The 24,105-nt window shown below is 42.0% G+C and overlaps 1 protein-coding gene across 1 annotated transcript in view; it reads right to left on the reverse strand.

Annotated features, from left to right (window-relative positions):
- Positions 1 to 23,799, reverse strand: part of LOC145398743 (uncharacterized) — a 147,541-nt gene extending 123,742 nt beyond the window's left edge. Inside the window, exons 1-8 of the mRNA XM_080271541.1 lie at positions 23,660 to 23,799; positions 19,234 to 19,287; positions 11,797 to 11,874; positions 11,249 to 11,327; positions 10,651 to 10,922; positions 8,745 to 8,881; positions 5,197 to 5,293; positions 3,305 to 3,421 (exon numbers count right to left, since the gene is read on the reverse strand). Coding sequence (XP_080127667.1) covers positions 3,305 to 3,421; positions 5,197 to 5,293; positions 8,745 to 8,881; positions 10,651 to 10,922; positions 11,249 to 11,327; positions 11,797 to 11,874; positions 19,234 to 19,287; positions 23,660 to 23,758 — 933 coding nt within the window. The 5' untranslated portion in view covers positions 23,759 to 23,799. The remainder of the gene's footprint in view (positions 1 to 3,304; positions 3,422 to 5,196; positions 5,294 to 8,744; positions 8,882 to 10,650; positions 10,923 to 11,248; positions 11,328 to 11,796; positions 11,875 to 19,233; positions 19,288 to 23,659) is intronic.
- Positions 23,800 to 24,105: the final 306 nt, after the last annotated feature.

The raw sequence follows: 24,105 nt of genomic DNA on the forward strand, positions 1-24,105 counted from the left end.
TTGTGTGTATTTAGATTTGGAGAAGGCCTTTGACAAGGTACCCCATAAGAGACTAATGCGGAAATTAGAGCATATAGGAGGACTGAAGAGAAACCTCCTGGAATGGATGAGAGACTTTTTGAGAGACAGACAAATGAGGACAGTGATAAAGGACAGGATGTCTGGATGAAGGGAAGTAACAAGTGGAGTCCCACAGGGCTCAGTGTTGGCGCCAGTAATGTTCCTGATTTGCAAAAATGATATGGTAGATGGAGTGAACAGTTATGCAAGTCTGTTTGCTGATGATGCAAAGATCTTGAGGAAGGTAGAGGTTAAGGAGGATTTTAAAATGCTGCTGGAGGATCTGGATAGGACGCATGATTGGAGCTAGATGTGGGAAATGATATTCAACACAAAAAAATGTAAAATATTGGAAATAGGTAAAAGTACCAAGAGGCCATCACTAAGTTATTTGATGGGTAATGAACCAATCACAAAAGCAAGTGAAGAGAAAGATTTGGGAGTGCTGGTCCAGGATAGTTTGTCACCTGAAAAACACATTAACAAGACAGTTAGAGAGACGTATAAACTCTTGACTAACATATGAGTATCATTTCATTACATGGATAAGGAGATGATGAAAAAATTGATAGTGGCCATGACCTGCCCCAGGTTAGAATATGCAGCAGTAGTGTGGTCCCCACACAAAATGAAAGATATAAACAAGATTGAGAGAATACAAAGAACAGCAATCAACATGGTCCCCAGTCTGGCAGATCTGTCGTACAGAGAGAGGCTGGAAAAGCTGGATTTGCCCTCCTTAGAGGAAAGGAGGGAGAGGGGCAATATGACTGCAGTGTTCAGGACCACGATGAAAGTAGATAAAACTGACAGAGAAAATCTGTTTGTATGAGATAAGAGAGTAACAAGAGGACACAGAATGAAACTGAAGAAGCCAAGCTGCTTGAAGAATATCAAGAAATATAGCTTTCCTTATAGATGCATAGACCTGTGGAATAGCCTGGACAAAGCGATTGTCCAGTCTAAAAACTTAAACGAGTTTAAAGCTAAATCTGATTCATTGAGAAACAGAGATGGGACCCAATGAGTGTAACTCATTTCCTATATATCACAATTAGGTAAATACAGTTAGGTAAATACACATATTTTATAATTCAATGTTAAAAGATCTAAGCGTTCATCTACAAGGTTACAAAATTATAAGTAAAGTGACACACTATCCAGCCTAGATTAACTCCTTCAATAGCAAAAAGGGTGAGCCCTCTCAATGCTAGATGAGGCAACAGCTCCCTGAATTTCCTCCTACCACTCATTACCCTAGCGACAAAGCTAGCTCCACCTCCACCTCCAGCACATACTATGTCCCCCTTTATAAATGATACAATACGAATACACCATTGGACCGATCAAGTCAATGCTGTTAAGCAATGTACAGATCTTGACCGTCAGTGACTATGAATACTGTATGAATGCCTGTATTACAGTTTAGTTATAAGAATAAATTTTTTAAGCTAATGAGAATTCCAAGCTTCAATTCCTACTGAATTATTTTGCGTATTGTACAACAATGGGTAATGGTACTAATAATAACTGAAGCCCCACATTCATTTGAGATATGAACCCAGTGGATTTCAGGCTGAAGTTGTCCTCCTACAGTCCACCATCCAAATTTAAGGAGTTAAGGAGGGAGCTGCAGGACATTTGTCTAACCAGGTAACAGAGTCGCATGGTTACATTGGTGCCACCACATGAAGGAAGTCCTCTCCACTACCACAAAGGGTAATGAGTGAGATGTGAAATAACTAAATAGGCATATGTACAATAGGTCAGCTTCTGTACACTGAAGCCTCATCAAAAGAAAATGACCGAAGCCACTATAATGTATTTATTTTATTCCATCCATCCATCATCCAATCCTACACTGCCCCATGAGAAGCATAGCAGCCCGGGACTAAACAGTTGGTCCCAACATTTAAGATGAGAGTGACCAGCCTCACTACTCCCTGAGTGACATTACATGAGCAATCAACCCCAACCACCCCTTGGATATGAACCTTCACCAGCTCAATCCGACTGGAGCGCAATAATTACCCAATAAACCAACAGGTGCCAAAATTTGGTTATATGGTTACCACCCAGCATAGTAAATGGTTTCCTGGTGTACAGGAAACCATTTGGCTTGTCACTCAGTGTAGAGTCACCCACAGGCAGAAGTAAGACGAAAGAATGAAGGAAAGAAAGACAAAAAGGGGAGTGTAAAGTTACCCGTAGGCAGAAGGACAAGGAAAGAAAGAAGGAAAGGAAGGCAGAAGAGGATGGAAGGATAGAAGGATGGAGGAGAGGAAAGGGCAGACACCCGACAGCAGCACTACATCGAGTGAGTGGATGGTGAGCGCCCCCACCTACCACAAAGCCTGACAAATATTCTCAACCACTATCAAGTCTGTCATTGGACATATCTAGTCAGACTGGAGGGTTGATTTGATTAGCAACCACAAAAACTCATTCCTGCTTCATAACTGAAGTTCATCGTATTTCATGCAACCACACCATGGTATTCCAGTTGCAAATGGCCTGGTATCATCAGACAAAAACCAAACTTCTACAGGCTCTCATAATACCCACAAAAACCCTCATAACTCCCAATTTATCGTCAAAAAAATCGAGTATTATCATGGCAGAAACCCTTCCGGTGTTCAGGGGAAATTAGTGCTTAGGTGTGGGTTGCTTTACATTTGATCCCTCAGCTAATGTACAGCACAAAACGTAACATAAACAAATTTCTTTAGTTTGTAATTTCAAAAAACAAATCAATTAATACTTACATTAAACAATACCAAAGACCATGCTTTACCAAAACATATGGGGAAAGTAAAATACCATGGGTTCAGTTTATCAACTGTGTGAAGCATGGGGATGTGTTTGAGAAGGGCTCCTTCACACAGTAACATCTACAAAACCTAGAGGCTTTGCTGCCAAGTAAAACAAATCCCCCTCAGTTAACTCCCTGTCCCACACAAGGAGGATGGTAGACTGTAGGAGAAAGGTAAATTCAGCCTACAGTCCACAGGGTTAGTGTCCAGATGAACCTTCGAATAAAACAACACTGAGCCAAAGCATAATTGGTACCAAGTACAACAAAATTCCCTGGGTATCCTGCTTGATTCCTCATGAGCCCAGGGCCCCTTGGTCTGAGCCCTGAACCCAGAGATCCCTGTCCCAAACCCTGAGTCCTGAAATCTGAGCCTCAAGACCAAAGATTCAAACCCCAAAAACCAAGTCTCAAGCCTTCCCAGAATGCTACCTTTGTCTGCAGTGCAGCAATCTTGTGGTCACGCTCCTCCAGGTCACTACGCAGCTCCTGTTCCAGGTGTGCCTTGGCCTGCTGCTCCAGGGAACACTGCTCCTTTAGCTCACTCACCTACAGCATCACCACATAACACAGTGCTAGGTTAGTCACAATATTCAGTTAAATCACAACACTGCTCCTTCTGCTCACTCACTTACAGAACCACCACACCACACACCACAACACTAGGTCAGTCACAGCACTTGGTTAATTCACAACCACTATTCCTTCAGCTAACCTGCCGACAGTACCACCACACTATCACAACATTCCAGTTAGTCACAACACTACTCCTTCAGCTCACTCACCTACAGCACCATCATGCAACACAACACAACACTGGGTTAATCACAACACTCAGTTAATTCACAACACAAGGTTTTTATGCTCGGTTAATCCTTTCAATATAATAACAACCATTTAACTTTATTCTTCTTATCTCCAGTAGATTTTATTGCCCTTAGGATATACTTTATGAACTTGAGAAGTTAAACAGCATTCATTAAACCCTTCATAATAATGGGTCTACCTTTAGTTTAAAATGTGATAAAGAGGTAGCAAAAATAAAATATAAAATTCATCAATGGATTCAAGAGGTTAACTTCAACTCTTACTCCAGTTCACTAACTCACAGTTTCACCACACATCATGATACCCAGTTAGTTACACTATAGTGGCGGCACACGACTCTGAGGTTGTCATTATCATACTCTGACAACATACTGTTCAAAAGTGCGTCTGATTTCGTATCATTATCTATCTATCTATCTATCTATTGCCAGACACCTCAATCCCGTTTGGGGTGACCACAAACAAATCGCCTCCATGTCACCCTGTCCCCCGCTATTTCACTGCTCTGCTCCCAATTCACACCCCCCTCTCTCATATACCTCTCCACCCCATCCCTCCATCTCATCCTCGGCCTCCCCCTCCCTCTTCCCCCCTCCACCTCACTCACATACACTCTCTTCGTCAGTCTTTCACCCTCCATCCATATTATGCACGAATATTATTATACACAAACATGGTATACACAAATCACACGCGTCTCATATTATACACAAAATCAGATGCATTTTTGAATGGTAGCTTGCCAGAGCACGATAATAACAACCTCAGAGTCATAAGCTGCGACTATACTACGTTAATTTACAACACTGCTCCTTTACTTCACTCACCTCCAGTCCACCCAATCTCACATAACACTCAGTAGTTACACTAAACTACACTAAGTCAATTTTTACTTGACCTGAAACTGCCACTTCTCTGTCTTGAAGTCAAATTATAGCTAAAGATTAACATAAGAATACTGTGTTAGTCATAAAGGGGTGCTATAAAAAGGATTTAAAGCTGTAGTATTGTCTTAGTCTTCCACTAAGCTATGGGTAATTTGCAAAAAGATACAAAAATCTAAGAATACTGTAGATTAATTCACAGCACAGGGTCATTATGGATTGGTAACTTCAAATAAAAGCACTTCTCACCTAAAGGCTAAAATGAACCTGAGCAAAACTTTACACAAAACAATATTTCACCACAACATCTAAATAAGAACTCTGGGAATGCTGGACTGAAGCAGCCAGACTTCTACAGTTCATCAGGATAATGTCTATTAGTTGGAGGTAACAACAAGAACAATGCAATCCATGACTCTGAGTCATAAACACTTAAAATCAACTACCTACTGAAAAAAAGAAAAAATTGTCTTTGGAGGAAGGACAAGGAAATAAAAGGGAAGACTCATCTCATGTCTCATGTTCTCCTACAGAACACTCTTAATTATGTGGAAAATCTATTATGTTCACTGTTATCGTGTGAAATGCAATGCAGCACTGTGTATGTCTAACCTTTCGGAGAGCCTTGTCCTGGGTCTTGGTAAGGACATCCCGCAATTTTTCCGATTCCTTCTCTTTCTCTCGGTATGCCCGGGCCAAGTCAGCATACCTGAAAACATAGTATAGATATGAAGAGTACAGCAGACCCTCATTTTGCTATGAACCAGTATACAATGACTAAAACAGTATGACCTTTAATCGATGTACAATAATCCCTCGATTATCTGACATAACAGAGCCAAAGGCATGTTCGGGTAATGACTACATCCGGATAATGGACTTCTCCCCTGGTCCCCCTTTGTACATAACCTAACTTTGAAAGCCAGTGTAAAAGGCCACTACAGTGCATTGTACAACACTTGTTCCTGTTGTTTAACACTACTCTACCTGGTCAAGCAGATATATAATCCATAGCCAAGCAATTACCATGGTCAAGCAGACTCATCAACCACAGACAAGCAATCCCCACTGCAGGGGCATACCCTGACCATAAGAAAAAAAACATGAAAAAAAATGGCTACTCAAGAAAAATGCAGTGGGAACACAAAGCATAACAGTAAAATGGAATAAAATCATCATAAAACAGAATAAAGTCATGGTACAGTACAATAAGTTAGAATAAAATTTACGACAACACTCACCATTCGACCATCCCGTATCAATCTTACCCAGGATCTTCCACCTCTCCAGAGTCAGCACTACCCTCTTCCTTTCCTCTGGTGAGGGGACCATCATCACACACCTCAGGAAGAGGCATGCAAGGAATGGCAAGGGCCTCAAGCAGGTAGAGAACAATCACAAATGCCACCACAACAACTGTCCAAGAGGAGCTGTTCACTATACTGTTGCTGTGCGGCAACTGAGAACAAACAAGGGGCCTAGCGGACACTGGGTGAACTACCCAGCCAGACAGGGTAGCACCACCAAGCTATTCCCACCCGGCTGGGTGCAAATGTTCACACGGTCATAATATCCACCCATACACATGCATTTTGTCCAAATAAAATGGAAAAATGTACAAATAATGGTTACGAACAGCCAGATCACAGCGTCTGGGTAATGGATTGTCTGGTTAACACACATCCGATTAATACAGGGATTACTGTACAAACGCATTTTCGCTTACATGATCATCATGATCCCACATGAAGCCACACGATGTTCTATCGCTATTTTCACTTATACGATCACCAACACACAAGCTTAAAGTCATTTGTTTGTTCCTAGATGGCCTTTGAACTCGGCGACTGATGGGACGCATGTCTTAGTGTCAATGATGGAATGACAGTGTAGTGTTGGAGTTCCAGCAGTAAGTGAAGTGCAGTGAAGTAAAACAACTACCTGTACCAGTTTAGATGAGTTGGAAACTAATTTTTATATTCATTTTTGGAACCAAGCAGCAAGCAGTGTGTAATGATGTGAAATACCTAATCATGCCCCAGTATGTAATGGATGAATATGAGGTCAATCGATAAAATTATCAAAAGTTGTACCCAGTTTCGGGTTAATGACTGCTGAAATCACATACAGGCATACCCTGATATCAAGCGTCCTAACAACCGAACACTCACTACACAATACAAAAGAACTGGGTGAACATTCCCAAATTCCGAACGGCTGTCGATTCACTAGTCCGAACTCTCCCCTGCTCCCTAGGTTTGAAACAAATGCATTCAAACGCAGATGTAGTGGTGTACGCGGCTCTCCCCGTCCTCCCACCATCCTCTCGCTTCTCCCCCCATCCCTCCTCCATCCCCCGCTACACTCAGCACTGCCAGGCACGTCTCCCTCACAGTCCCCCTGCCCTCCCCCATCCCTGCTTGCCTCTCTTCCCATCCCCCACCCCCACTTGTCTCCCTCCCCATCCACCCGCACTCCCCCACACCCACTTGTCTCCCTCCCCGTCCACCCACACTCCCCCACACCCACTTGTCTCCCTCCCCGTCCACCCGCACTCCCCCACACCCACTTGTCTATGTCAGTGTTCCCTGCCCTCCCCTAACCCCTGCTGTCTCCTTCCCTGTCACCCTGCCCTCCCTCACCCTCGCTTGTCTCCCTCCGTGTCCCCTGCCCTCCCCACACCCCACATGTCTCGCTCCCTGTCCCCCCGCCCTCCCCCACTCCTTCCTGTCTCCCTCCTTATCCTCTCATCCTCCCCCCACACCAACTTGTCTCCCTCCCCATCCATCAGCATTCACTATATAATATTACAAGTCTCACTGCTAGTTTAATTTGAAATGTTTATCATTTGGACATCAAAGAGATTAATGATTCAGGTGGCAAGTCCTGATGAGAACGTACTAACTATTACTTAAAAAAGAAAAAAAAAAAGACTAAGAATGTGAATAAATTGCTTTTAAGTTATGAACAATAGATGTCCCAAGGTTTAGATGGTATATTAAGGTATATTAGTGATCCCCTTCAACTTTATCATACTGAAGCTTCTTTTTCTCATTTTAATGAGTAAAAATGTTCATAACATTATACTTATGAACAAAGTAATAAAGAAAACACAAAACAAAATTGTTTAGCTGACTGCATTTTCTTGTTTTTCTTTTTTTTTCAAATTATGTTATCAGGTGAGAACTGGCAACTTTTGGGAGTTTGTGAACTCTCCCACTGAGAGGAGGAGGATGGGCATTTGTATAAGAAGGAAGAGGCAGCTTGGTTATATCGGTGCCACCACATGAAGGCGTTCCTCTCCAGCACAACTGAACTATTTAAAAAAGGAAGTCCAGGGTCGTGTGTTACAGTATAAATAGTCACTATGGTGCACCTGTTCTAACCTGACAAACTTCATGCAGACTCATTCCCCCCTCATTACTAAGGCTCATAAAATTTCATGCAACCAGGACATCCATGTTTTGGGAGTGGTTCAGTTTTGTCAGGTAAAAAAGAAAAAAAAAGCCAACCATACAGAGTAGGGACAGAAATGTCACAAAGTCCTTTAGTCAAGACCACCTCTCTCTCAGGATGCAGTGTCAGGCTACAACTGGACAATACATACTGGACTTACAGAGGATCGTCCCTCAACAGCTCTCCACTAGACAGTAACCTTGCAGAATCTTGCATGATTCAAGCATGGCTCAGTCTGCTTGTGTGGGTGTGAGTGAGACAGTGGACATAAGATATACTAAATGAGACAGGGTAGAATTTGATAACAATGACTAGACTTTCCCCACAACATTCAAGAAATCACTAGAAGAACAGAAGAGGAACATTAAAGATGAACCACATAGCCTCCCATGCTGTGCAGAACAGTGTCAATATCAAAGTAATATATATATATATATATATATATATATATATATATATATAACATGCAAGAGAATATTAAAGTGTATCACATGCAAAGTAAGTCACTAAGGATGGGGGGCATCAAAGCCTCTTATGTCACCCTCAATAAAGCTAAGAAAGGACTTTTGCTGAAGTAGCAGAATCCACAGTATTAAGGAACAGGTGAACTGTTGATTGGCATGTGTACAAAGCGTCCTGGCCCAAAATGCACAAAATAAAGGAAAAACAACACACACCAACATATAAACAACCACAAAGCGTACCGGCCCTTGTACTTGTGGTAGCGCTGCCGCATCTTGAGGTAAGCTTGGTATACCGTGTCCTTACTTAACCGATCAACTGCACCACTGCCCACACCAACGCTACTGTCCTCCCACTCACTTGATGACTCCAGATCACTCTGAAAACATATTAATATACATAAGATCCACACATACGATGAGTTACACCCCTACCAAAAGCAGCACCACTGCCCCCACGCTCACTTAAAGTCTCCAGATTGTTCAGAAAACATATACACTGTACTTAAGAACAATCAACACTTAACCATAACAAATAATGGCATTATCAGTAACTACAAGACAGAATAACAGAAGAGTGGAAACACCTACAAGAGTTCAGCCAACAAGCTTAATTAATAATCCCTAGCAACATTTAAATCCTGACTGGACAACAGAATCTCCAAAAGCCAAAAGCTAATTACCACTGAGTTGAAAATTAATTCATTATTTTTTTGCCTCATCTACGTTGGATAATTCTTTACTCTGATATACCATACAATACATTACTTTTTCCTATAATTCTATCATGCCACCATGGACTCTCTGGGTTTCCCTTGTGGACCTTCAGGGGTTTAACTCTTTCAGGTCTCCTGGCCACGATCATGGCTGCCTATTTGCACGCAACTCAAACCTGTGGTGGGAAGCTGGTGAATAGTATCAATATGTCTCTCAACATTTACCCATTTCCTTGGTATTAGACAATCCAATTGGGAAAAAAAAGAATAAATATAGATTTATCATTTTAGGTCAGTGGGAGTGTTACTCTATCATTTTGCATACAGAAATGCATTTGTTTGTGACACCAAATGCCACTTGTTACACAACTTCCCATTATTACAGCTCTTGTACGATACGTAGTGCCCTAATATCATGTAGACAAATGCATATTACACTCAATCCTCGTAAATCGCGTGTTCATAAAGCAAGGATTTGTAAATCATGGCTAAGTGGCTGTCAGACTCCCGCCAACCTTAAATCACTGTTAAGTCAAGAAAATCGCGGACCTAGGCACCCAAGTGGGCCTTTTCTGAGGAGAATTAAACCGCGGCATTCAAACTGAAAATCATGACCCAACAACCAATCACCGTGTGTCCCTGGTAGCAAGTGTGCATACTAAAATGTCACCATGTTGTTGTTGTTCTTGTCCTGTCAGTCCGCACACTACAGACTGTCGCCGTGGAGTATGAGAGCTACCTGCCTTTTTTGTGTAACTGTCCCCTGCCTCCTACCTGCCATGGCCCCTCCCGACCGCCCGATGAAGCGCTCTAAGCAGTATGGCGTCAAGAAGCTACCGCAGTTGTCATACAGTCAATGTTTAGAGCTCATTCAACGTGTTGAAAAGGAAGAGAGTTTGGGAAGAACGAGTGCTGAGAGGTTCTAAGTTCTTCCCAACACCAACCCACTCCATTCACTTAAGCAATTTTGTCATAGGATTAAGTTGAGATCCCTTAACATTGCTTATTTCTATTTAATACATGAAATGAATATTTCTAAATTTGTATGTTTGTGTTTGATGGTGCCTAGATAGGTGTAGGTAGGGTGCTGTGGGGACAGGTTGGCCAAAGTCCTGACCCAAATTAATTTTTCACATAAGAGTTATAATTCATAAATCACGGCAGTGCTCCAGACCCAAATTGCCGCAATTTACGAGGATTGAGTGTACTTCCTTATGCATTTTTTTTTTTTTTTTTTTGAATTTACAAACCTTGATTTTCTGGTGAAAAATCAAATTTCTCAGACTGGACATACAGACCTACCATATTTGTGACCTGAAAGGGTTAAGGATTCCTGTTTGAAAATGTTCTAGACTATGGTAGCCAAACCTTAGCTTCCACATATAACACACGTAAAAATATTGAAATGATTGTTACCAGTGAGAATAGTTTACCTGTGGCACGCTGAAAGAAACACCTGGCACCTCATAGATTGGAAACAGTCCACTGACATCACTAACACTGGAGCTGGCAGAGTCCCTACGAGTCCTGGGTGCACTCACGGCCATGGTGGGGTCAAAAGTCACCCCTGCCACACCCTCACCCCCCACACCACCACCACCACCACCACCACCACCACCACCACCATCACCTCCAGGGTCTGGAGGTGCTATGGCCTCGGCATCGCTAAGGTCCACTAGCTGGAACCCAGATTTGCTGGGTGAACCTGCAAATACAGTTTATACATCATCATCATCATCATCATCATCAAACATTTGACTTGTCACTCAATATGGATTACATGAAAGTAACACTACACTGAGTGAGTGGATGGTGAGAATCTACATCTCTCTGTCTAAATTAGTGACCCTTAACTCCCTCTCCATCCTCCTTTCAGGGTACAGAGAGGAAGCGGAGATGCTTGTAAAACTGGGTGGGTGGTTATATTGGTGCCACCATGTGATGGTGACCCTCTCCAGTGCCTGTCTAATTATCTATCAGTATGAGAAAAATGAGGAGTATCAGTACTGGATAATGGACTCTAACACTAACCTTCATGACTGTCTTCATCGATGCTGAAGAGATCTTTGTTGTGTCCAGCTGGCCGTATGTCAGATATGTCAACTAGCAGCTGCAAGGGCATCACAATAACCAATACAGTAGATCATTGTCACATTTACAGAAGACCACAAATATAAGTAAGAGTATACGTCACAAACATTGTGGGTCCTCATCACAAATCTCCTTATTTATGGTCCATATAAATCATGGAAAATGGCCAATACCATTCCACTGACAACTGACATTAGGAGTCAGAGGGGAAGAGGAGGAGGATGAAACTAATGATGAGGTGAAGTACATACATGAGGGTGGTGTGAGATGGAGTGATGGCAGCTGAGTGTACTGTACGAACCTCCTGTAATGATGGTGAGTGTGTGACATAATCAGCTAGTGTGAGAGTTACAACAATGATGAGTGGATTAACCTCATGTAATCTTAGTGAGTGTGACATGATCAGTGAGTGTGATAAAGACAACAATGGTGAATGTATTGATCTCAGGTTGTGACAGTAATAACAGCAGCAAGTGTGCAGTACTAACCTCATCCTGAAGTGAGCCTGATGATAAGTCCTTCTTCTGCTCGCCAGGTGATGCTCCATTGCCACTGAACGGTGACAACTGCCAAGGCAACACAACACAGCTCATATCACAACACCACACCACTCACCATGCATATTATACAGTGGTTCATATATTATACAACTCAATGTTCATGTGTGGTATTGATGGTTCACTACCCTACCTTGCACCATTTTCTACTTACAACACCTTAACTTTTGTTACTGCACTCTTTAGCATATCGTTCCGTGACTTGTATTAATGGCATCAGCATGTACACTGTCCATGGATAAAACTGATTAATACAAGGTCTGTTCAGAAAGTTTTTTTTTTTTTTTTCTTTTTTACTAGAAAGAAGGAACCAAAGGCCACGAGCCCGCAATACTTTTCCTTCCAAGAGAAAAACAAAATATAAGAGAGAGCCAAATTCAAGATCCGATCATTTCGAGATGCCTGGACACGCTAAGTTTGAAAGACTGGAGATCATAGCAGTCAGGAAACACAGACAGAGGCAGACAGTTCCAGAGTTGACCTGTTGCATAAATGAAGGACTGGGAGTAACAGTTAACTCTTGCATTAGAAAGTTGGACAGAAAAGAGATGAGAGTTTGATGCTAGACGGGTGCTACACGCCCGTCATAGAAATGGAGGGATGCAAGCTGACAGTTCAGAGGAGCAGTGACCATTGAAGTAGTGACAGAAAAGAGATAAAGATGCAACAGTGCGGTGAAGAGACAGAGGTTAAAGGAAGCCAGTAAGAGAAGGCAAGTTAATGAGACGAAAAGCCTTTGATTCCACCCTATAGAGAAGAGCTGTATGTGGGGACTGGGGAGCCTCCCCACACATGAGAGTTGTACTCCACACAGGGGCAGATAAAACCCATGTATAAAGTCAACATCTGTGGAGGGGTAAAAAAGGAATGGAGTCGGCCTAACACACCTAATCTCTTGGAAGCAGATTTTACAAAAGATGTAATGTGATCTTTCCAAAACAAGTCCCAAGTGAATGAAACCCCAAGCATGTTCAAGGATGATGCAGGATTAAGTTGAATATTATTAAACATTAGTGGGTACTCCCGTGGAAGATTTTGTCGAGTTGATAGGTATAAGAACTGAGTCTTTGATGCATTACGAACTACAAGATTATTTTTACCTCAGTCAGAGATATAAGCCAAGTCAGACATTAGGTGTGCCACAGCCTCATCCCTTGTTTGCTGAAGTAACTGCTGTGATGGATGTTGCGGGAACCGAATGGAAAGGTGAAGGGTGGAGTCATCAGCGTACGAGTGGATAGGGTTAAATGTACAGCTTAGAAGGCCACTTGTGAATAAGAGGAAGAGAGTTAGTGATAGGACAAAGCCCTATGGAACACCACAGTTGACACACCTAGGAGAATGATGGCCTTCTACAACAGCGGCTACAGAATGACCAGAAAGGAAGCTAGAGATGAAGGCACAGATAGAAGGATAGAAACCATAAGAGGGCAGTTTGGAAATTAATGATTTATGCCTGACTCGATCGAAAGCCTTTGATATGTCAAGTGCAATGGCAAAGCTTTTGCCATAGTCCCAAAAGGATGACCAGGAGTCTGAAAGTTTGGTGAGAAGATCGCCAGTGGAGCATCCCTGACAGAACCCACACTGACGATCAGAAAGAAGGTTGTGATAGGAAAGATGCTTCAAAATTTTTCTGCCAAAAACTGACTCAAAAACTTCTGAGATACAGGATATTAAAGCAATTGGACGATAGTTAGAGGGTTGGGAATGGTCACCCTTCTTTGGGACTGGCTGAATGAGAGCAAACTTCCAGCGAGAAGGAAAGGTACAAGTTGATAGACAAAGGCAAAAGAGTTTACCTATGCAGGGTGTAAGCACAGAAGCACAGTTCCTGAGGACAACAGGAGGGGCTCCTTCAGGCCCATATGCCTTGTTAGTATTGAGGCCTGTGATGGCAGAAAATACATCAGCTGAAGAAATTTCAATGTCAGCCATGAGGAAGTCTGAGGGGGGAAGTGATGGAGGAACAGCACCGGAATTGTCCAAAGTGGAACTGTAGGAGAAAGTCTGAGCAAAGAGATCTGCTTTATCAGTAGAACAAATAGCTACAGAACCATCAGAGTAGAAAAGAGGAGGGAGGGATGATGAGGTAAAGTTGTTAGAAAGGTAACTGGCAAGGTGCCAGAAGGAACGGGAAGAATTCGAGTTGGAGAGTTGAAAGCATTTAGTACGGATGAAATTATTTTTAGCAGAACGAAGAACAGACTTAGCACGATTCCGGGCAGAAACATAAAAAAGATGTAATTCAGGGATGGGTTGGCTCTGGTACCTTTTATAGGCCCTGTCCTTGTTGTGGACAGCATTAGGACAAGTGCAACTAAACCAAGGCTTTCTTGCATTTGTCAAAGGATATGAGAAGGGAATGTATGTTTCCATGCCCGAGAGAATAACCTCTGTAATGCACAAGGCACATTCAGATGGCTCACAGCCATGAAAGCAGTAATCATTCCATGGAAAATCAAAGAAGTACTGCCTGAGGGCCTCCCAGTCTGCAGCTCCAAAGGGCCCACAGGCCGTACCGGAGCGATAGGACAGGTATCCAACCTTTTGTTCTAAAAAAAAAATAAATAGCTAACCTATTGAGCTAGGACACTAATGCCCCTCAAAGCAGGCCTCTTCTGACTTGACACACATAGTCCGGTGTTCTTTCCACTGACTGAAACATTTTTTGAAGTAAGTTTTCGGAATCTCTTGAGGTGCTTCGTTGCATTCGTCATGATCTCTTCTCTCGTCTCGAATCAGGAACCCTTCAGCGGAGTTTTGGGCTTGGGGAATAACTAGAAGTCGCACGGAGCCATGTCTCATCAGCAGGGAACCTGCCAACCCTGCACGATGCTGTGCTTGGCCAAAAATTCCTGAATCAGTTAGGAAGAATGGACAGGGGCATTGTAGTGGTGCAGCTTCCAGCTTGCCTCATTCCAAAGGTCTGGTCTCTTCCACCAAACTGGATCACAAAGACAATGGATAATGTCAAGGTAGTAATGTCTGTTAACAGTCTGACCTTCTGGTGAGTTTTTGTAATGCACAATATCATGATAGATGATAAAACTGTCAACAAGCATTTCACCTTGCTGTGGACCTGTCATGCTTTTTTTGGCCAAGGAGACCCTGCATGCTTCCACTGGGACGACTATGCTTTGGTTTCTGGGTTGTACCCATACACCAAAGTCTCATCTTCAGTGATAAGTCTTCAGAAAGTCTGGATCACGATTTGCATATTCCAACATGTCCTGAACAACATTCATCCACAGAGCTTGATGTTAATGTGAAAGGAGCTTTGGAACGAACTCGGCAACAACTCTTCAGATGCCCAAATCATTAGTTAAAATATTGTCTAAAGATCCACCGTTGATTCCAATTTTATTAGTAATTTCTCTGACAGTCAACTGATGATTTCCCATGACCAAATTGCAGACTTTCTTCACATTTTCAGCACTCCTGCTTGTTGACAGCTTCCCAGGATGTGGATCACTCTCAACTGACATTAGGCCATTTTTGAAGTGACTGTACCACTCCTGTATTTCCATACCCCCAAGGTTTCACTTCCCCAAACTTGCTGGATCTTCCTGATACTTTGAACACCAGTATCACCAAGTTTTGGGCAAATTTTGATGCAGTAATGTTGTTCAAATTTTTCTATCATAGTCTTGAGCGAGGGAACATGACAACTGTAAGGAGTATGAACACTGGCTGACTGAGAGCCAATGAATCACTCATGGTGGCTGGTCTTAATCACGCAGGCACACGAAGATCCTGCACTGCGCTACAAAAAACCCCACCCCTATCCTCCAACTAGTTGGTGAAAAAAAAAAAAAAAAAGTCAGATACTTTTTGAACAGACCTCATATACTAAGTTGTAGTACATGCATCATTAACATTAAACCGATTTCATACTTGATCTAAATGTTATATAGTATAAGCCTAAACAGATATTACAAGGTTTGGAGCGACCATTATGTGTTCAGTGCCATACCATGGATGTCACATTCCTAACGTGAGGTACTACCCAAAAGTTCCAGTAATATGAACAGAGGGAGCCAACCGTTTGCAGTTTTGCCTTTTGCTGCAAGGAGGAGTCAGCAGCACCCCTTGTGCGTCAATGTGGCCCAAGCCGTGTCTGTGAGCAGATGTGTTGCTGAGCTACGCTTACTATCGTAACGTGGTGTATAGGTGGTTTGGCAGTTTTGCAATGGTGGACCAATGGCGCAGCAAAGTCAGGTCAATGTTGATCGTTTTCTTCAATATCCAAGGGATTGTTCACAAGGAATTTGTCCCACTCAGTCAATCTGTCAGCGGAAAGTTTTACTATGAAGTTTTGCGGCGTCTAAGGGAGAACATCCGCCACCAACGTTCAGAACAGTGGAAGAACAAGGACTAGGTCCTGCATCATGACAACGCCCCCGTCAACACATCAATTGTTGTCCGGCAGCTCCTGGCTTCCACTAACACAGTAGTCATTCCCCACCCACCCTATTCGCCTGACCTTGGCATCTGCTACTTTTCCTGTTTCCCAAGCTGAAATTACGACAGAAAGGGCGTCACTTTGACTCGATTGAGGAGATCCTGACAGAATCGCAGGAGGTGCTCAAGACCATCACGCCTGAAGCCTTCCAGGGATCCATGGACTCGTGGAAAAATTCTTGGGCCACTGTATACATGCCCAAGGAGACTACTTCGAAGAAGACAGTGAGAACTAGGAGGTAAGGTAACTTATTTTCCTACAATATTCAAATTACTGGAACTTTTGGGTAGCACCTCTTACCTCAACCTGTAACAAACTACTCACTTGCCTACAAAACTGATTTTCAAATATATTTTCTGTTAACACTAATAAACTATCTCTGTTCACTTTAACTTGGCCTAAAACTGCCACCCCTCCATCTTGAATGCAAAGTTGCAGCGAGAGATTACCAGTAACATTAGAATATGATGCTAATCACACAGAAAATGCTACGGAAAGGATATAAAGCCTCAGTAAATATTGAAACTTAGGCTAAGTTAAAGTGGAAGAATCATAAATAACAAAAGTGATGTAAGTAAATACTTCATCTTTAATTATCTCAAAAGTAAAAGACTGCATTCCTTAATCACTGTGAGATCCACCACCATCATCTAAAACACAATAGAGTAATAAACCACTTCAAGGGCCACCATAAGAGGCAAAACAAAGGTGTGAGAGAGAGAGAGAGAGAGAGAGAGAGCAAAGGATTACACTATACCATTGTACTTAAAGGTACTGGTATTCGTTTTATGGAAATAATTTGTTAAAGCAACGATATTACTAGTCATTAAAGCCTTCAATCACAAGATATATTCTAAATTCATTCCTGGTACCTTCAGGTGATTTTATTCAGCTTGGTAATTAACTTTTTTTCACTGGAGGGATTGGATTTAATCTTCATGAACTCCCTCATAAGTTTTTGTTGCATGAAATTCAGTGAGCTTTCATAATGCAGTAGGAATTAGTCTCCTTGGTTACTGGTCAAATTTACCCCCCTAGTCTGACTACTTGCCATTAACTATGCTGAAAAGGAGTTTAAGGAGTCTAAGAACCTCTGTCAGCTGAAAATTAATGCACTGTAGAAGGGGCACTCCAAAGCTGAATAATATCATCTGGTGATAACAATAATAAAGTCATACTGAAGGGGCTAATTTTTTTCAATTGAGGCCATACCTATAATCTAACTATCCATTTGAAAATCTGAACTCCCAGCCTTAATATGAAAGCATACAGTACTTCCTTCTGCATTAATTCCTATACAGTACTGTAATCAAAACAACAGATTATGTAATCAGAAATATTTTTAAGGTCATGTATCACATCTATTATGCATGAGAGAGGCAGTTTCTAGGAAAAGCATTAGATAACAAGGGAATAAAGGAAGATCATCATAAAGCATTATTTTCTGTACTACTGAATGGGAAGTGAAAGTATGGCAAGAGAAATCTAAAGTGAGATATACCATGAGCCCCATAGGATTTTTGTGAAACTTCAGGGTGTTGATCTAAGGCTAAAACTGAGTAAAGAATGCTATATCAACACTATTACCAATCTAAAACTACTGATGATTATAGTATATGGGTGAATTATGAGGCAATCTTTTCTCTCATAAAGTCATCAGTAACTGTGGCTCTGTACCAGTTGAAAATCAGACCAACATCAACACAGCATTTATTACTCAAAACTATCCACAGAATCACCTCCTGAAGTCTCTCACAAAATCTCACAAGACATCTTGTACAGAAGGGTTAGTATTGCACTGGGTGTGTGGCTGGCTCTGAGCATTACGGTATCCATCATGATACTGAATAAGGAATTTCATATATACTGCACTGTACATACACACTAAATGCAACTTCCACATGGCACAAAGCTTGGAAACTGTCATGAACACAGACAGTGTTAAGTACCATATACTAATACTAAAATACAGAGAGATTAGTACACTAGATGAGGTTTATCACGATGCAGTGTGATAAAGATGTATTTTGTATTTTTATACAGTAAAAAAAACACAAAGATTTCACTACACACGCATATACAGTACTACTAATCTCAAACTGCTGGCTGCCATCCCCAGCCAAGCATTCTTCACAAAGCATCTCTACTTTTGCTGAACTAGTATTCAGCTTATTTCATGAGCCACTGCTTATATAATTATGAGGGACAAACTTCACAGGCTATTATCCATCCCTAATTACAGTACAACCATACAGGTCCCCTATATAAGATGATGGCAGATGAAAGGTCTTTGTCATCTCATGTCCTGATAAAGTAATCTCATCTTGTGGTTAACCTCTAAAATGTAACAACACAATTGATATGAGATAGTTTCATTGGTGGTGTAAACTGTAGTGGGCACCAGCATGGCAAGATACGATTATTGTGGTATATCATGTAGGAGACCATAATGCTCAGATTAACCAGCCACACCTATCCATCACCAGTCTAAGCTCCACAATCTCTTCCTTAGTTATTTATTCTACACATCACCATTATCTTTTTGCATGTTATTTCTGTAAACTGTACCAGTATTAAAGGAATATAAATGAAAGGAACATGTTAAAATCAAACTCACACAAAAAATCACTTAGGAAGAGGTGCTATGAAGCCACCTTTACCACTAAAAATTCCATAACACCACTTCCCCAGCAACTGATCTGCATATTACACCTCAACATCCTCCTGTACATTATGGATACATATGCTGATGTTACAATGGTATAAAACAGCAGAGAACAGAGAGTTAAGGTGTGATGTGCATAACAAATCACTACAGAAGGGACGCAATGGCGTCTGCTATTCACCTAGAGCACAGCCATAAGCTCCACCACCTGCAACATAAATCACAACTATTCTCTTACGCTCAACTGGTTGCTCTCTCTAACCGACTCAAGCCACTCATCTGTAGATGACATCTGTAAGGTAATGGGCAGAGATTTAGTGTCAGCTGCTTTCACTCTGGCCACCCAGTAATCTGTTTAAATTCATTCATCCAGTAACCTGCTTAACTTATTCAGCCCAAGGACATCTTTCTCACTTAATTCTTGCTTCCACTAAACAATTTTATTCACCCGGGGAAGGGCCTCAAATAGTAATGGAGTCAGTGAGGGCTGCATCTAACTCCTCCAGTTCAAAAGGTCTCTCCTCAGTTGAATAACAAAACCTGTTAGCACTGAGAATGTGCTGGTGAGGACACCTTTATGTGGTGGCACTGATACAACCGGGCAGAACATCCCTTAACTACTTACCTATCCCCTGAAAGAAAGATGGTGGGTTGCAGAAGGGCAACTTGACCCTTCAGCCCACCAGGTTCAAATTTCAAGATAAGCCTGGGGACACAAGAGCGGCAACAACATCCAGGATTAAATAAAATGACATCCTTGGGATGATGGTATTAATCACTACAAGTTAATCTGCATGACTGCAGGCAATGCAGGTTGCCAGTAAACATACAGATAGAAACAGTACAAATGTTAAGACATATGTGTTATCATGTGATCTGTTAACATTATAATATGCATGCCAGAGTTCATTAACCCACTGAATCTGGGTGGTTTTATTTAGTTTATTTATGCTCCTACCCAAAATTTTATTTAACTCTGGAAAGGCCTCTCATACTGAAAGGATACAGAAAGGCTATTTCTATCTCCTCCAGTTCAAGAATTCTCTCCAAAGCTGAAAAAAATCATCTGGAGACAGCAAGAAAAAACTGCAAAATGTCACCAGATTCAAAGGCTAAGAACACTGACTGATGAATCAAGCAATTATAATTAAGCAATTATAATGTAGCATATAGGCTGCATACCATTACTGATAAAGTATTGCATGTACTAAATATCCAAGATACAGACTGATACAAATCCAGTGCTTATAACAGAGTATGGAATAGTACAGTAATAACATACCCAGTACATAATATACCATACTCTAAATCTTACAGTAGTGCATTAATGTACTTGCCCACAACTTAGGATAGTATTTGAAAGGCAGTTTTCTCTGGTAAAAATATTGCTTGGTGGATGGTGTATGTACTTGAGAAATTTATGAGAACCATATGTGAATTGGAGGGTAGTGCAGCAGGAGTGATATGTGAATTTAATGAAAAGATAAAAAGAAATACATGGAGGTGATACAGGCATATTCAAAAGTGCACAATGATTTGGCGCCAAATGGCTATGTTAAAAGAGGCATATTTTATGTGGTATGGATGCAAAGTGGAGCAGGATATTGGTGAGAGAGAAGGAAGATCAAGAAAAGGTTTGTATGGACATATTTGCCTAGAGATGCTTCCGTCATGGCCATCTCCAGCCAGGGGGTTCCCAGAACTACCAAATACAGTATCTACCATAAGCCTCATATGATCCTCCCTATATCCCATATCTCCCACATCATCCTAAATCATACACCATACAGTGAAGGGATTTCCCACTTATCAAAACATCACCATTTTCCTGGACTGGTACTGAAGTGGGATGCCTTCAAGTGGTGGTGCTAATATAACCGGGCAGTAAACATCTCTCAGTTTGCTCCCTATTCTCTAAAAGGAGGATAGTGACCTACAGGAGACGGGAAACTTCAGCCTGCAGTCCACTGGGTTTACATTCAGTTGAGCCTGGATATGCAACTATTATTATTACTACTACTACTACTACATGTTTTTCCAAGGGTAAAATTTAGCCAATATCTAGGCCTATCATCTTTCCCACGCCTCTTCCTAATTTATCCCAAGCCCCTGTCTTTTTTTTTTTTTTTTACAAAGACCAAGAGATACGAGAAGATACTGGACTCTCCTGTCTTTGTCCTTCCTGCCAAAATGATAATCCTTAAGAAGACATAATCTATCTATCTATCTATAGCCAGATGCCATAATCCTGTAAGGAGTGGCATTCTGACTCTGAGTCAGTTGTTTTAAAGGGAAGGACACTAACCCTTCACCAACTCACTTCCTGACACACAGAGAATACATATGGTTGGTTGTATGGTTACCACCCAGCACTGTAAATGGTTTCCTGTTTTACGCCTCAATCCCGTTTGGGATGGCCACAAACAAATCGCCTCCATGTTGCCCTGTCCCCCGCCATTTCACTGCCCTGCTCCCAACTCACACCCCCCTCTCTCATATACCTCTCCACCCCATCCCTCCATCTCATCCTCGGCCTCCCCCTCCCTCTTCCCCCCTCCACCTCACTCACTTACACTCTCTTTGTCAGTCTTTCACCCTCCATCCTCTCCACATGGCCAAACCACCTCAGTGTGTTCCTCATTATGCTTCTTATCACATCCACATCCACACCACAACGCTCCTTTATATCCTCATTCGTCAGCCTGTCTCTCCATGTGACTCCACAGGCTCCTCTTAAATAACTCATTTCCACTGCTCTCACTCTTGACTTGCGTCCTTCCAACAACGTCCAAGCTTCACTTCCGTACGTTAGAGTTAGTATCACAATACTGTCATGTAGTAACTTTTTCACTTCCATGCTCACTTCCCTGTTTCTTATCACTGCTTTCAAAGAACCAGCAACCTTTCTTCCCTGCTGTACCCTTTCAAGCACTTCATCCTCCAAACTTCCATCCTTACTCATCACACTACCCTAGTACTTAAACGTACTCACATTTTCCAATTCCTCACCATCCAACCTCGCTGTACATTCACTGACTTCACCTCCATCAAAGACCATCACTTTACTCTTCCCTACATTCACCTTTAGATTCCATTTCTTACACACTCTCCCAAACTCATCCACCAAGCCTTTCAGCTCCCCTTCGTCTTCACTCAACAACACAGTATCACCTGCAAACAACAGTACAGGGAGTTTCCAAACACTACCCTCTCTCACCAGGGCCACTCCAACATCCACTGCCCTATCTTGTACCTCTTTTATTACCCCATCCATGTACAGATTGAACAACCATGGAGACATGACACATCCCTGTTTCAACCCAGCTTTCAAAGAGAAAAATTCACTTAGTTCACCATCCACACTCACTGCAGCCTTAGCACCATCATACATACTCTTCATGGCATTGAACAACTTCCCATCTATTCCATAAATTCTTAATACTTTCCACAATCCTTGTCTATCCACCCTGTCATATGCTTTCTCCAAATCCATGAAAGCTTATGGGATTTTGCAAAATCCAGAAGGTAAGTCATCATCATCCGGACCTCCTTTCCCACCCAAGGGCAGGGTGAGGAGTAGCAATGTCCAGACAGCCCAAATTTGCCCACTCTAATGGGCCACGCTTCCATTCACTCATCATTCAAGCCCCCTGAATCCTGGCTCTATCAGATATGCCAAAAACATTCACCATGTTCTGTAGCTTCACATAAATGTATCCGATAGAGAAGGTAAGAACTACTGGAATTCCTGGTTCCAGAGCCATGGGGACCTACACAGTCCCTGAAGCCCTCCCGGTCAGTGCCAGTAACTGCATTAAAGTCACCAAAGACCACGAATGTATCCCATGAGGGACACTGTTCCACAACAGTCAAGTTTGGTGTAGAATAGTTCTTTCTCTTCAAGATCATCATCTCAGAGCATACACTGCAATAAGAGAGATGAAGCCCAAGGAGTGCTTCAATCTCACCAGCATTATACGCTCATCAACCAGAGTAACCCTGTTGACACAAGTGACATGCAAAGGTCTTATTCTCTCCTTTCCTTGTCTTTTTTGGTAAAACAGGATCATGGTGCTGGAGTGACACTTTCATGTGATAGCACCAGTATGACTGGGGGCCTCACTGCCAAAGTATACAAATGTCCCACAACTCACTATCCCCCAAAAGGAGTATGCTGGGCTGCAGAAGGGTAACTCCAGCCTACAGTCCACTGGGTTAACATTTCAGATGAACAGGGGCCCACAACAACTGCTGGATTGTACTGTAGCTACAGGACTGCCACACCTCACCATGAGTCAAGGCAGAACCTGGTATACTCAGCATACTGGTACCTTCTCTCCATGTTTTCGAGTTTCTTCAGCCCCAATATATATGTCTGCTTCATTATCCTCCTCCCTTTCCAAATCCCCCACTTCATCCTCAACCATGTTTCGTTAAAAAAAAAAAAAAAAAAAAAAAAACAGGTTTATATACGTTTATCAGGAAGGACAAGGAAATGAGACTTCAGAAACTTCCATTATTTCTTGTTCGTCATGCAATAACAACTTAGAGTTACGAGATGAGGGTGAGCATCCGACTAGACATCGTAAAGGGGTGGCGAGACTTTCCACTTGTCAACACAGATACGGGTACTCGACATATCTCCTAAATTTAACACACTGTACCTGGGTCAGCTGTTGTACAGACTGTTGTACTGATACTGGAAGTCTTAAGGAGGTCTGCTGCACCTCCTCTGATATTTTGTCCCGCAATTTCTTGAACATATTGGTAAAAATGCACTAAAATCACCGATCCACCATCATACAGCTTGAGCTTCCATTGGTCGCTTATTACACAGATACTGTCTACTGCGATGGATATGACTGAATCTGAATTTAATTGAAATATTTACTGTCGTAAAAGGTACTGAGTGCTTATACAACACAAGAAGGCGTGGACGATCTGACTGATTATATTTTACTGTAAGCTGTATAATTATGAACTGTGTCAGTAGCATTATAAAAAATGAAAATATGATAATGCGGTTAATTTCTGCTACTGCTTTATCACTGACATACCAAAATAGTCTTGGCACAGTCGGCGACAAGTTTCACATCTCTTGTAGCTAAGC

Source organism: Coenobita brevimanus, chromosome 46 (assembly GCF_032717465.1).
Source record: "Coenobita brevimanus isolate Jiangsu-jjx chromosome 46, ASM3271746v2, whole genome shotgun sequence".
Classification (NCBI taxonomy): Eukaryota; Metazoa; Arthropoda; class Malacostraca; order Decapoda; family Coenobitidae; genus Coenobita; species Coenobita brevimanus.